The 14,395-nt window shown below is 55.1% G+C and overlaps 1 protein-coding gene across 1 annotated transcript; it reads left to right on the top strand.

Annotated features, from left to right (window-relative positions):
- Nucleotides 1–500: 500 nt before the first annotated feature.
- SLC2A1 (solute carrier family 2 member 1) lies at nucleotides 501–12,891 on the top strand. The gene is made up of 10 exons (XM_065649915.1): nucleotides 501–595; nucleotides 4,878–4,970; nucleotides 8,875–9,035; nucleotides 9,185–9,425; nucleotides 9,723–9,885; nucleotides 9,971–10,158; nucleotides 10,255–10,359; nucleotides 10,459–10,560; nucleotides 10,807–11,010; nucleotides 11,209–12,891. The coding sequence occupies exons 1-10, from the start codon at nucleotides 578–580 to the stop codon at nucleotides 11,404–11,406; spliced, it is 1,473 nt and encodes a 490-aa protein (XP_065505987.1). The 5' UTR covers nucleotides 501–577; the 3' UTR covers nucleotides 11,407–12,891.
- The last annotated feature ends 1,504 nt before the right edge of the window (nucleotides 12,892–14,395 follow it).

Here is a 14,395-nt window from a genome sequence, read left to right as displayed (position 1 = left end):
TCACACACTCACTGTCACACGCTCATTTTCACACTCACTGTCACACACTCACTGTCACACACTCACTGTCACACTCACATTGTCACACGCTCATTTTCACACTCACTGTCACACACTCACTGTCACACACTCACATTGTCACACACTCATTTTCACACTGTCACACACTCACTGTCACACTCACATTGTCACACGCTCATTTTCACACTCACGCGCACTCACGCACCCCCCCCCCCGCCGGCCACGTGCGGCCCCGCACGCGCTCCCCCGCTCCCGCCCCGCGCGCGCCCACACCCCCGCGCACGCCCCTCCTGGCCCCGCCCCCTCCTCCTCCCCTCCTCGCCCCGCCCCCTTCCCCCCCCACCACTCCCCGCCTGGCCCCGCCCCCTCCCGCTCACCACCCAATGGGCGCCGCCGCCCCGCGCCGCCGCGCGCCCCCTGCTCGCCCGCGCTCTTAAGCCGCTTCAATGCCCCCGCCGGGGCCGCGCGCCGCCGCTCCGCTCCCCGCGCGCCGCTCCCGCCGCGCCCCCCGGCCCGGGCCCGTCAGCGCCGCCGCCGCCGCCTCCCCGGGGCCGCCATGGACACCGGCAGCAAGGTGAGAAACCCCGCTCCCCCCGCCGCGCCTTACACAACCGCCGAGGCGACGGTCGGCCACGGGCGATCCGGTTTTGGGGAGGGGGGGGGGCGGGTTGCGGGGGAACCGGGCTCGGTTCGGCCTCCTCACGCCGCCCGCGCCGGGGACACGGGGGGGGCCCGCGTGTGGGCGCCGTGAGGCAAAATAAACATTTAAAAAAAAAAAAATTTACTTCAGAAACAAGGCGAAACGCCCCAGAACAGCCCAACCCGCGCTACAGAGTGCAGCTGGGAAGGAGTTTGGGCGTTAAAAAAAGCCCGAAACGAACTCCTTCAGGTGAGAAAACGCAAAGGGAAGAGCCAAAAAAGGCACTTTTGGCCCCGTTTTGGGGGTCGCAGAAGAGGTGACAAGGCCCTAAAAGTGCCGAGTTTTGGGGTGACACTGGGGGGACACCCCAGGGACCCCCCGGTGACCCCGGGTCACCTCCCAGCGTCGGCTTTGACCCGATTCCATCCATTTCCCCCCCAAAAAACCCTCAATTATTAAATAACATCAACTCCCTCAGCCGCTGGCAGCCTCGGACCTACCCCAAATAAATTGTTTTATAACATTAAAGGTGGGTTAAAGCGACACGACGTCAGGCCCCAAATGAGGAAGGTGAGTTAATTACAGCGGGGTCGTTAACATTAGACCCCGGGGTTCGCTTGTCCCGACCCCCCCAAAAATGTTCCCTTCTGGGGGTGTTTTGGGATATATTAAAGTATGTAGTTTCTTTTTTCTTTATTTATTTTTTTTCCTGGGAAGGAAATAAAAAAATTCACTCTGTGGCAGCGCAAAGAACCAAAAATAATAATTTTATTCCAATTAAAGCCTCCTCTTATTTCTCTCCTTAGCAAATCGCCTCTTCCCCCCCCGCCCTAACTTTGCATCACTAGGAAAACTATTTTTTTAAAAAAAAATTATATTTAAATATTATCTCTTTTTAAGCCTTTTTTTCCTTGAGGCTGGGAACGTGACTGCCGGCAGCGCGGCCATGGGGGTGAGGGAAGGCATTAAAAAGAAATTTGCGCTCGTAACGCAAGAAATCTGATGCGCTGGACTCCCAGCTACCGAAATGGAGCCGGAGCCGCGTTCCCTCGGCTTTTCCGTCCTTAATAACCGCTCCATTAGAGGCATCTGGGTTAGAAATGATTAATTTTTTTTCAAGGTAATTAATTGCAGGAGCGATTCGCTGCACTCTGATGGGTGATGCCTCAATCCGGAGTGCGTTTTGCAAGGGAAAAAATGGGATTTTTATTGAAGCGGCTGGCGAGGAGGTGCTGCGAGGCAGGGGACGGGCTTGCCCCTCTGCCCTTAAACTTAATATTATGAAAGCGGGAGCTGCTTTTCTGCCCGCGGAGCTGGGCTGCTCTGGCCCTCGGCGTACAAAACGTCTCCAGGGTTTGTCGGAAACGCTCTTCCGATTGCAAAACTTGGAGGGATCGTGGCGCCGTCCCCAGCTGACCTTTCAGGGGAAAAAAACCCTATATAAATAAAATCAAATCACGCGGCTCTGACTGTTTCCCCTCCCTGCCGGTTCTCCTCAGCTCTGATAACACCCCAAAATCTCAGCTTTTACTCCCCTTTTTGGCTGCGAAATGCGTCGAGCTGTGGGTTTGGGAGCAGGTTTGACGCGGCCGGCGGCGGGTGCGTAAGATTTTCCAGCGTTATCCTGGCCGCGGCTGGGCCGGTCGCCTTCACTCCGCGCACGAGCATGCAAGTGAATGTGCAAGTGAACGTGCAAGATGCTGCGAGGTTGCACCCCCTGCCTGCTTTCCCCCCCTGCCACGTCCATCCCAAAATGGGACGCTGGGATGCTCGTTAAAGCCTCGTTAAAAGCTGATTTTGATGGGCTGTTGTTAAGTGTAGCATTTTCCTGAAATTCTCTCCTGGGACACTTCTAAAAAATATTCCTATTTTTATTTTTTTTCAAGGGATTATTCATTTCCTTGTTCCGTGAGGCGGGCAGCGTCCTGAAATCCTTCTGTGCTGGGGGGAAAAAAAGTAAAAAACTAAAACATAAAGAGTTATAAAGCCAAACGCAGCCTGGTTTGGGGGAGGCCGCTGTCACCCCGTGGGCTCAACATCTCCGAGCGTCCCGGCTTCCGTGTTTGAGTGCTGAAGGAAGCAGGAAGCAGCAAAAACCCCTCTGAATTTGTTAAAATTACAAGTGCTACACTCACCTTCCTCAAAGGCATAGGAGTTAGTAGAGAAAAAAACCCAACAAGTGCTGGGTATATCCAGGCTGTAAATAAGTCTATTGCACAAAAGCAAGAAAGGGAAGTAGTTTTTTTCTTTTTTTTTTTTTCCTCCTAAACTCTCGAAGTTGTTTTCTACAAGCAGTTAAATAAATCCCACCAAATGCCACGTGCTGCCTTTAAAAATAAACTTTTTATTATTTTCCCCCCCGCCCCGAACTCGCCATCTTAAGCCTTTCCTTTAATGGCAAGGTTACAGCCGAAAGGCTGCGGGTCGGGCCGAGAAACGTGTTTGGAGCCGGGAAGCTGGAGCGAGCAGGAGGAGCTGCGTCCAAAAACACCATCAACCTTCCCCAACCCCATGCCTCCCCCCTTCCAGCTGCCGCACCGCAATAAAAACACCATTTATTTTCCCTAAACCTTAAAAACTTTGAAATTTTTGTTTTGTTGAAGGTTAAAAATGAATTTTTAGTGTGTGTTTTTTTTTTTTTTTTAAGAGGTTAAAACCGCAAAAGGGATTGGATTTAATTCTCAGAGGGGGTGGTGGTTAGGGTTGGTGTCTCTACCTGCAACGGTCATGCCGGGTGATGCCACCCTGACTCACCCCCTACGTGGGGGAGTGCCCGTCGCGCTCCTGGGATGGGCCGCCTGGCCCAGCAAACTCAACGTTGCTCCCCCAAAAACCAAGGAATGAATCACCCCCAAACCGCACGAAGAAACAAAAATCCCAACGCCCAAAAAACCCCACTTTTTAAACAACTTTTCTTGAAGCACAGGTCGACTTCGGCCTTGCCGGTGTCACCCAGTGCAATTTTTCGGAGCAGCAGGCGGATGGATGAGGCCAGAGTCAAAATTTCAGATTTTTTTGGGGCTTTTTCCATGTTTTTTCTGACTTTCCAGCCTGTTTTTGCCCTCTCAAGTGGGACATTTTCTTCTCAGGGTGGGTTTATTCGGACGTGCCGAACAAAACCCAAGTGCCAAAACCTCCCTGATTACTTGTGTTGGGGCCAAGTCTAATTAATGAGCTTCATTAACAGGCCTGGCTTTATTCCCTGTTGCTTTTTCCCTGGAAACTTTAACGCAGGGGGAGGTGGCGAGGTCAGCGAGCAGCACTTATTTATATTTATTTGCACTATTTATTTAAAAAAATAAGAAAATGCTTCTTAAATAAGGAAATATCGATTTTTCTTGCATGTGCTGTGCAATTAGCCCTCCCGATTGAGGGGTTTTGGTTGGGTGGGGTCTGACCAGTGCCAATCCCTTGGGAATATTAATCGGGAATATTAATCCCTGGGGTGGGGCCGTGTGCCAGTACCCGGAATAAACAGAGAGAACCCCCCCAAAAATTAAGGGGCTTATAAATTTCACGTGGGTCATCCCAAAGCTGATTAACCGGGAATGTCGGACCCTGGTTCTCGGAGCTGAGCGCTGGGAAAATCTCCTGCCTGGGATAATTGGGCTGTTAACGAAGGTGGCCCGAGCGCTGGCCTGCCCTGACCCCGCTCCCAAACAAGGCTCTGATTGTCGCTCCCGCTTAAGCGGGAGGAAGAGGAGGCGGCCCAAGGGTTTGCCAAATACCCGGGATTTTGCTTAGCGACTGTTAATTAGGCTCCGGTGCAAAAACTTTGTTAGCGGTGGCTATCTGGGCCATCCTTGCGCCGGTGCTGGGACGATGTTCGGCCGGCCGGCGGCGTCACCGCGGCGTCCCCAAAAGCATCTGGCGCTGGCGTGTCGCCCGGGTGTCACGTGGAGCCCTCGGAGGGGACCCTGCGAGCCCAAATAAAACCTCCCGCCCTGCTCCAGTAGCAAAAAATTCCTGGAATCCCCAAACAGTATTTTTTTTAAGCCCAAAAGAATATTTTTTTTAGTTATTTCATTTTCCCTAACCCCTGTGGATGCCATGAAAAAAGCAAGTTTTCTCTCTTACTCTGCATATTCACGCTCACAACCTTACGAGCATCCCTGCTCCTCTCGCAACTCCCCGGGGAGAAGCACGGGGGGACCTCTCTGAGGGGGTACCCCAAGTTTAACCCCTGTTTTTTGTTTTTTTCCCGCATTTCCTGCAGATGACGGCTCGCCTGATGCTCGCTGTGGGAGGAGCGGTGCTGGGTTCCTTACAGTTCGGCTACAACACCGGCGTCATCAACGCCCCGCAAAAGGTGAGCATGTGCCGAACGGCCTCACCATAGCAAAATTTCACCCCCCCATACCAAAACCAAACCCCCAGCCACTGCCAGCTTGGCGAAAATAGTACATCCCGCTAGGCAGCTTATTGCTGTAATGGGATTTACCGGGGAGTTGTGCAGCTCTCGCTTTCCCAGGAGAATTAGTTTCCTCCTCGCCTATCGTTTTTGCCGGGAAAAATCCCAGGAACGCAGGCAGGATGCTCGCCGGGTGGGACCGGCCTAGCTTTTAACCTCGGCCTTTAGCGAAAGTCTGAGAGTTAATTAGGATTTGAGTCATTTGGAAGAGGCAGCGTGGCTGCTCCGATGGGAGCTTCGCTTCCCAGAGCATCGGGGGCAGGATGGGAGGCAGGCTGGAGAGGAGGCTGGAGAGCAGGATGGAGAGCAGGAGGCATGTGCTCCTGCTCCTGCCCCGGTGCCAGGACCCCCCAGCCACTGGCAGGTATGTGGGAGCCTTGGAAGACTTGACTTTGGCCAAATTACGTGGCCTTTTGAGGTGTTAAAAGCTTGGAAATCCCATGTGGCACTTGCAGCATGCCCTGGGTAAAGCTCAAGTTGTTGAAGGACAGAGCGGGGCCCCCGAGCATCGTCATAGCCTCTGCTGCACCATCCCAAACAATTAAACCCACCAAGGCAGGATTCACGCTGCAAGATTATTAATCGCATTACCAGCCAATGGGCTGCAAAATCTCATCTTGAGCGTCGCAAAAACTCCTTGTGGGAGAGAAGACCCAGCACAAAAACTCCCCAGACCCTCATCAGTGTGGAAAGAGTAAAAAAGACACAAATTACCTTTATTTGTGGTACTGTATTAAGTTGTATTTAATCGTGGCGAGTGACCCGAGTGGGATGTCACGTGGCTGGAGGCTGCGAGTCCCGTCCAGCACCCTTGGTGCTCGCACCCACCCACACGGTGCCCGCGTCCATCTGCTGAACACATCGCGCTGCTAAAAACTGACCCCGGACCCACGGGCACTGGGGACACGAGCATCCTCCCTCGGAGCCGCGCGGTGGGAGCAGCTTTAGAAGCAGCGTTGAGGTGCGAAATCCCTGGAAATGCGCTGAGGAGCTGCTTTTTGGCATCCACCCTTGTTTTCCCCTGAGCTCCAGCCCCATGGGGAGCAGACGCTCTGTAATTACCACCCCACATCGCGGCCCGGCCCCCGCGCCCCGAGGATGTGCGTTGTTCCCTGCGACTGAAGGGATTTCTCCATCCTCTCTTCCCTCCGTTCCTGCAGACCCCTGGGAAAGCGGGATCTCCCGGCAATGGGTGTTGCTTCAGTTTCCCTTGTGTGTTTTAGGATGAAGCCCTTGGGCTCAGGCCGGGGATGGGTTGTGTGATTTAGGGGCGAGTCACCCAGCGAGTGACGTTGCATTTGGGGTGCCGAACTAATGGGCGAAAGGATTTGGGGTGCTCTGTCTCGGGGGGCACGAGAAAACACAGGATAGGTGCTGGTCTGAGTAGCAGGATGCTCTGGGCACGAGGGTCATCCCAACTTTAAGGCTGGGGATGCATTGGAGTGGGGGATGGGGGTGCAAGATCGGGGTGCATTGGAGTTGGATTGTGGGTGCGTTGGGGTGTGGGATGGAGCTGTGTTGGTCTTGGGTTGTGTTGGTGCACAGGGTTGGATGGGAATGTGTCAGGGTGTGGGTTGAGGGTGCACTGGGGTAAATTGGGGTGCAGGATTTGGAGTGGGATGCAGGTTGGGGAACCATCACGGAGCCTGGGTGGGATGGGGATCACAGAATCACAGAAGGGTTTGTGTTGAAGGGACCTCCCCAGCTCCCCAGTGCCCCCCCTGCCATGAGCAGGGACATCTGCACCAGCTCAGGTTGCTCAGAGCCCCGTCCAGCCTGGCCTGGGATGTCTCCAGGGATGGTTCAGCCACCACCTCTCTGGGAACCTGGGCCAGGCTCTCACCACCCTCGGGGTGGTCCTTTGTCTAAATCCACCCTTTTTTAGTTTAAAACCATCACCCCTTGTCCTATCACAACTAAAAAGTCTGTCCCCATCTTTGTTATGGGCCCCTTTTAAGTCCAGAAAGGCCACACTAAGGTTTCCCCGGAGCTTCTCTTCTCCAGCTGAATACCCCAACTCTCTCAGCCTGTCCACCCAGCAGAGCTGTTCCAGCCTTGGGTCATTTCTGGGGCTCCTCCAGCCCCTTTCAGGGATGTGTTGGGGTGCAGGATTGTTACAGGGGTGCAGGATGGGGACACACGGTTCCCCCGGCTCCCGCAGCGCAGGCGCAGCAGCGTTCGCAGCAGTGCAGAAAGGCTCTTGCTGAGGCGCAGGCGGCCAAGCGTGGGTTTGTGGCCCCGGTGCAGTCCTGCCCGCGGCCCAAACAGCAGCTCGGTGTCTGTGGGGTGTCTGCAAGTAGGATGTGGGGAGGGGATGGCCTGAAACTGAGCAAGGACTGGTGGGAAACACTCAGCTGAAGTGAAATGAGGGCGAGAGGGGAAAAAAACCCCCATCTTTTGGTAAACACACATTATTTTCATGCCTCTCACTTCAAACTCATAATTTTCATCTCTTCCTGACAACCAACTCATGGTGGGTTTTTCAATTGGTCCTTTTTGGGGCCAGGATGGGGGTATTTGGGTGTTATTTTTTGTGAAGCCAAAGCCCAGCCCAGCGTAACTCACCCAGCGCTGGGGCATCCGCTGTCACTTGGGTTAATTGTTTTCTGCTTCAAGGGGAGAGAGCTGGAGGTTTCGGGGAAGGTGGGGAGGAATTCGGAGCAGCGCCAGGTTTGGTGGGGTGTGAGCAGGGACCCGCTTACCCCTTCTGGGAGCCTGAGCCAGGCCTGCGTTCTCCAAATAATGATATAAATTATTTAGTTTGGTGATGTTAAGAAAAGGGAAAAGCCCCCAAAGCATCAAAACCTCCAGGTGACACAAGAGGCAAACGGAATCAGTTAAATATTGAAATCTTAATCATTTAGAGGCTTTGTAAAAGAAACGTTTAAAAAAAAAATGACATTATTGACATTTTTAGTGAAGCACGAGGTGTATTTCTTGTGGTGCCTCTGCCAGGGGCTCTCGGTCGTGTGTGAAGCGATGGGAAGACTAGAAAATGAACCGGAATTGTGGAAATACTTGATCAGGAGCTGAGTGTGTGCAAAACCCTTTGGAGCAGTGAGGTCCCTGAGCCGCTGGTGTCCGGCAGCACCTTGCCCTCCCCACACGAAATCTTTGCTCGTCCCGCCGGGGCTGGGCAGGCGTTGGGTTGGGTGTGGGTGACCCTTAAATAACTCACTTGAGGCTTTCAGCAGTGGTCTGGCTTCAAAAATAAATGAAAAAAATATATGTGAAGTATATAAAACAGAGTGTTCTGTGAAGACGATGATTAAAAACAAGCGCCTTAGATGTTAGCATTGCAGTATCGCAGATTTATAGCAGAAGTGTTGTGTTACGGAAATATTGCAGAAAAAAACCCTAGAAATTAAGCTCAAGGGAGTGTCTGCGGGGTGGGAATTGATCTTGTCCACTCCCAGGGGAGACCCCACTGTCTTCCTCACCTTCCTCCAGTGTCTCTGCCATCTCCCCCTCGTGTTGTTTCTCCTCCAGGGACAGGGTTGTCCCTCCTGCCTCCCGTGCCCCGGGGAGGAGCGTGACCTCCCCACGGCTGCCCCGGGAGGCGCATGAGGTATTTTGGCAACGCCGAGCTGCTCTCGGCACGACCAGAACCCGTCTGGCTGCATTTCCCCGGCGCATCCCAGCAGGTTTCCTCCCTCGGCTGGAGCTGAGCCACCCGCCCAGCGGCTCTGTGACACATCGTCCTGTGAGCCACGGGGCCAGGCAACTTGTAGCACTGATGGCACAGGTGAAATGAAGATGGTTTATTGAACCCACGGCTTCGTTTCTCCCCCGTCTTGCGCAGGTGATTGAGGACTTCTACAACCGTACCTGGCTGTACCGGTACAATGAGGCCATCAGCCCGGCCACCCTCACCACGCTCTGGTCCCTCTCCGTCGCTATCTTCTCCGTCGGGGGCATGATTGGATCCTTCTCCGTGGGGCTCTTCGTCAACCGCTTCGGACGGTGAGCAGCAAGCGTGCTGGACCCTGACGGGGGGTTGTGCCCCTCATCTCACCCCAGTGTCCCAGGGACACATCCCTCCTGCCGAGAGCTGGTGTTTGGGTTCTCCTGACACCCCTGCTCCTCCTCACTGTCCTCCCTTCCCTCCCCAGGCGCAACTCCATGCTGATGTCCAACATCCTCGCCTTCATATCCGCCATCCTCATGGGTTTCTCCAAGATGGCTTTCTCCTTCGAGATGCTCATCCTCGGCCGCTTCATCATCGGCCTCTACTCCGGCCTCACCACCGGTTTCGTGCCCATGTACGTGGGTGAGGTGTCACCCACCGCGCTGCGAGGCGCCCTGGGGACCTTCCACCAGCTTGGCATCGTCTTGGGCATCCTCATCGCGCAAGTAAGTGCTGGAGAACCGGCTTGGGGAAAGGGAGGTGGTTCCCCACCTTTAGTGCTGATGCCCGTGGGGGTCTGCAGGGGGTGGGTCAGCACTCTGGGTCCCCTTGGCCGTTCGGAAGGGGCTGGGGCTGGAGGGATGGACCTGGAGCTCCTCAGGAGCACAGAGTGTCACCTGTTGGCCACCTGGAAGCCACACAGCTGTCCCTCTGATGGGTGTCCGAGCCTGTAGCGCAGCCATGAGCAGCAGAGTTGAGTCCGGCTTGGGCTGGGAAAGTCTCAACCCCTCTCTTGTCCTCAGGTTTTCGGTTTGGACTTGATCATGGGTAACGACTTGCTCTGGCCACTGCTCCTGGGCTTCATCTTCATCCCCGCCCTGCTGCAGTGCATCATCCTGCCCTTCGCCCCCGAGAGCCCCCGCTTCCTCCTCATCAACCGCAACGAGGAGAACAAAGCCAAGAGCGGTGAGTGGCTCCTGTCCCCGAGCTTGTCCCACCGCGCAGGAGGGTCCTTGCCGGGTCCTGACCCCACGTCCCCCCTTCCCCTTAGTCCTCAAGAAGCTGCGGGGCACGACCGATGTCAGCAGCGACCTCCAGGAGATGAAGGAGGAGAGCCGGCAAATGATGAGGGAGAAGAAGGTCACCATCATGGAGCTCTTCCGTTCCCCCATGTATCGCCAGCCCATCCTCATCGCCATCATCCTGCAGCTGTCCCAGCAGCTCTCGGGGATCAACGCGGTGAGTTTTGGGGGAGCCAGATGCCGTGGGCTCACGTGTTTCACGCGGTTGTGCTGAAGGACCCGACTCCTCCCCTCATGGCACATCCCTTTGCAGGTCTTCTACTACTCCACCAGCATCTTTGAGAAGTCTGGCGTGGAGCAGCCCGTCTACGCCACCATCGGCTCCGGTGTGGTGAACACGGCGTTCACCGTCGTGTCGGTGAGTTTTGGCCCAGCGAGCTCTCGGCGTGTCGGTGCGAGAAGGGGACTGTCCTCCGGGCTGGGGCCGTGCTGACGGCCGCCTGTGTCCATCCAACAGCTGTTCGTGGTGGAGCGAGCCGGGCGCAGGACCCTGCACCTCATCGGCCTGGCGGGGATGGCGGGGTGCGCGGTGCTCATGACCATCGCCCTGACGCTGCTGGTGAGCGGTGGGACACCGGGGGCTGGGGGAGGTCCTGCGGGCTGGTTGGAGAGGAGGAAGGGTCGTCCTCCCTGGGGTGGTGGCCGAGTGTTCCTCACTGCTCATGAGCTCCCAGAAATCCAGTTGTGGAGCTGGAGAAACCTCCTGGCTCCTCGGCCAGGTCTGGGCTTAAGTCTCCTCATCAAGGGTGGCCAGAGGCTTCGTCCCCCGTCCCCAAACCAACCTTCTCTCCCTCCCTCGGCCTAGGACCAAATGCCCTGGATGTCCTACCTCAGCATTGTGGCCATCTTCGGCTTCGTGGCCTTCTTTGAGATCGGCCCAGGCCCTATCCCATGGTTCATTGTGGCGGAACTCTTCAGCCAAGGCCCCCGTCCCGCCGCCTTCGCCGTGGCCGGGCTCTCCAACTGGACCTCCAACTTCATCGTGGGCATGGGCTTCCAGTACATCGCGGTAATCACCCCCTGAGCCCCAAAACCAGGACTGGGGGGGCTGAGGGGGGCGAATGTCCCCAGGGAAGGGACGTGGGGGCAGGATCTGGGGAGGAGGAAGGAGAAACCAGGTCCTGGTCACCAAGAGGGGACAAGCTGTGGTCTGTTGTTCATCACGCACCATCCACGTGCTCACCCCTCCCTCCCCTTCTCTCCCCAGCAACTCTGCGGCTCCTACGTCTTCATCATCTTCACGGTGCTGCTCGTCTTCTTCTTCGTCTTCACCTACTTCAAGGTGCCGGAGACCAGGGGTCGGACCTTCGACGAGATCGCCTCTGGTTTCCGTCAGGGGGGAGCGAGCCAGAGCGACAAAACCCCGGACGAATTCCACAGCTTGGGCGCCGACTCGCAGGTCTAACCCGCCTGGCCCCGCCCACCCGCCCACCTTCTCTCCTGAGTTCCTTGGGGTGATTTTTTAAAACGCTTTGTACAGAAACCGGGAAGGAGGGAGCTGGGGGGGGGGGGTGCGGCTCTTGGCCCCACGTATCATTTCCAGACTCTCTCACTGGTTTATCGGGGACAGACTGACCGATTTTATTATTATTGGTTTTTTTCCTGCTAGAAACAATTGGGTTGGTTCTTTTTTTTTTAGCTGGTTTCGCGTCCAGGATTTCAAAGGCAATAGACATTTTAAAACCTGACCACACAGCCTCCGCCAGCGGGAGGGCAGCTCCTTTTTTTAACGACGCGATAGGTTATTTAACCAGAAATCACGTAGCGCAAGTTTTTAAAGCTGGAAACTTTTTTTTTAACGATCTAATCGTAGAAAAATCAAGTAAATTGACTAAACAAGTATTTTTTTTACAAAAAAAGACCAAGGAGTTATTTTTTAAAGCAGTCGCATTAATCACGGCCCTGGTGTGTTTGCGGACGGGGATTTCCGGAGGTCGGGATCCCGCCGCAGGTCGCTGAGCGTTGTCTCCACCGGCGGCTTCTTGTCTCCCGGGTCTGATCTGGGAAGGGAAGAGCAGAGGGGGGCGTCTCTCCTTTGCTCCCTCTGGTTTTATTTTTGGTTTAATCTCGGCAATATTTGCCCGACGCCGAAGCGCCGGCAGAACGAACCAGCCGCCGCACGCGACACCCGCCCACGACACCCACCCCCCCGGCCCCGGACTCACCAAAACCCACCATCACGCGGACAAATCCCGTTTCCTGCTCTGTGTATAGACTGGAAGATATTTATATTATATATATTTTTGTTCAATGGTTGTTAATAGTAGACATTTAAGTTATAGCGTTTGTGATTTGACGAGCAACGTACTGTAAATATTCTCGGAGTATATTCACACTGTATAATGTACACACAAGGTACAGAGGGTAGAGGCTCTAGAGACTCCAGAAAAGCTTGTACATGGTTAGGACGAGTTTTGTATAGTTCATTACCTGCACTGTAGTTGTACCTATTGCACTGAATTTCAGGCTGTAGTATATTAAAAAAACAAAAAACAAAAAAACAAGAAAAAAAAGAAAAAATACGGTCCTTTTCAAACAAAACCTAAGAAAAAGAAAAAAAAAATCCCCTCTCCCTGCGTGCAGCTGGTGTGGGAGCTACTGGCACATTCCCGAAGCCACAGGTGGTTTTTTTAAATAGTATTTTTTTTTTTTTAATTTATTTGTCTTGGTTTGGAAGTGATTGTGATCACTTGACCACACTTGAAAGAAAATAAAGGTAGGGGAGAAAAAGAAAAAATCTATATATAAAAATAACCTGTGATAAACTCCTGGCATCTCCGCGCGGCGCGGCACCCACCGAGCGTGCGTGGTGGGGGGGGTAAAATACATAAGTGCCAAGGGAAGGGAGGAAGGTGTGTGATGTGCTGACAATAAAGGAGAATGTGCAGCGACCCAGCCGCTGCCTCCGGTGCCTTTATTTGGGCTGAGCGGGTGGAACCTTCGTCTCCTCATCCTCCCGGTGCTGGACCCCTCACCGGGGCCCGCTGGGACCCAACTGGGTGTCAATTGTCCTGAGGGGCCCCAGGTGGGACCCTGGGGGTGCCAGGATGGAGCCGGGACCTGCTGCATCCCCTTGCCCTCATCCCTGGTCCCCAAAACTCGTTCCCAGCTGGACGTGGAGCAGCTTCGGGACGGAGCTCTTGCCTCCTGCCCGAGCACCCGAGCGAGGCGGGGAGGAAGTTGCTGCTTCTTGCTGAATTTTTTCTTTCCCCTCGACCTGAGAAGGCGCCAAGAGCTGCAAGTCTGAACACTATCGGGCAAAGAAACGCAGATCTTGGTCACTTCACTTCAGGCTTTTTCTATTTGTTGCAATGTCTCTTTGCCCTGAAGTGCACACTCTGGAAACGGCTGTTGCAGCGTCTCACAGGAAATAACTCCTGTAAAAATCTTTCCAAGCTCCAAAAAAACGTTCTTTATTTGCCCAGGGTTCTTCCCATCACCTGTGCAAACGTTTCCTTCCCCAGCCCCTGCCTGTCCCCGCTCCGGGGGATGCTCAGCCCTGTGCAAAGTTGATTTGCATGCCGTGTTTCGTGGCGTTGAGCGGCGACACGGAGCCGCCGTGCCGGTGTCAGGCAGCTCAGCCCGCGCAGCATCCCCAGGGATTAGTCACCACCGAGCCCCTGGCGCCAAATCCCCGTGACCCAAATCCCCCACCGGGGTGGTCAGTGAAGCCCCAGAGGGACCTGCTGGGGTGGGGGTGTCTCCCAGCACCTCCCGGAGGAGGATTCTGGGGTCTCTCTGCCCTGTCCCCCAAACCTGGGGAAGCCCCTCGTGCTCCTCAACCAGCACCATCCTGCCCCCCATAATGAACCGTGGGGGAGCGGATGTTTTTCCCTCTCCCCGCAGCATCAATCCCTTCTAATTGCTCAGGACCCGGCTTGACGAAGCATTTACAAAGCGCACTTGACTCCGTCCCAACACAGCAAGGCAATTAAACGCGTTCGTAAATCCTCCTGAAGTAAATGAGACTTAATCGCAGGCTTAAAGCTCAGCTGAACTCAGCCCTTCGCGGCAGGGCCAGGTTCCCTGGGCCTCGTTCCCAGCTGTGCGGGGCTGTCACACGCTCCGCTGTGTGACCCCAGCTCAGGGCGCAGACCCCGGCCTGTCCCCTCCAGCCCTTCCCCAATGTCCCCTCACGCCAAGGGTGACACGTTCCCTGTTCTCGTCGGGGTGGCTGCAGGTTGGGGTGCTCAGGGGAGGTCCGTGGGCAGAAGTGCCTGGTGACATGGGGACATTCTCCTCCTGAGGCTGGTGTCACGGTTTTCGGGATGCCCACGCGCTGGCGAGTGCCCAACCGCGAGGAAACCGCGTCGGCTTTGGGGTGGGAGCTCCCGGCAGAGTCACCCGCGTGTGACACCATGTACATCGGGACCATGTCCGGTCCCTCGTGCCCT

Source organism: Caloenas nicobarica, chromosome 22, assembly GCF_036013445.1.
Source record: "Caloenas nicobarica isolate bCalNic1 chromosome 22, bCalNic1.hap1, whole genome shotgun sequence".
Taxonomy (NCBI): domain Eukaryota; kingdom Metazoa; phylum Chordata; class Aves; order Columbiformes; family Columbidae; genus Caloenas; species Caloenas nicobarica.
This window is presented reverse-complemented; position numbering and strand designations above follow the sequence as displayed.

Excerpts from the sequence above, each read along its gene's own strand:
- SLC2A1 (XM_065649915.1), top strand. Across the intron at positions 4,971-8,874 it reads TCATCAACGCCCCGCAAAAG|GTGATTGAGGACTTCTACAA; the intron begins GTGAGCATGTGC and ends CGTCTTGCGCAG. Across the intron at positions 10,159-10,254 it reads AGCTCTCGGGGATCAACGCG|GTCTTCTACTACTCCACCAG; the intron begins GTGAGTTTTGGG and ends ATCCCTTTGCAG.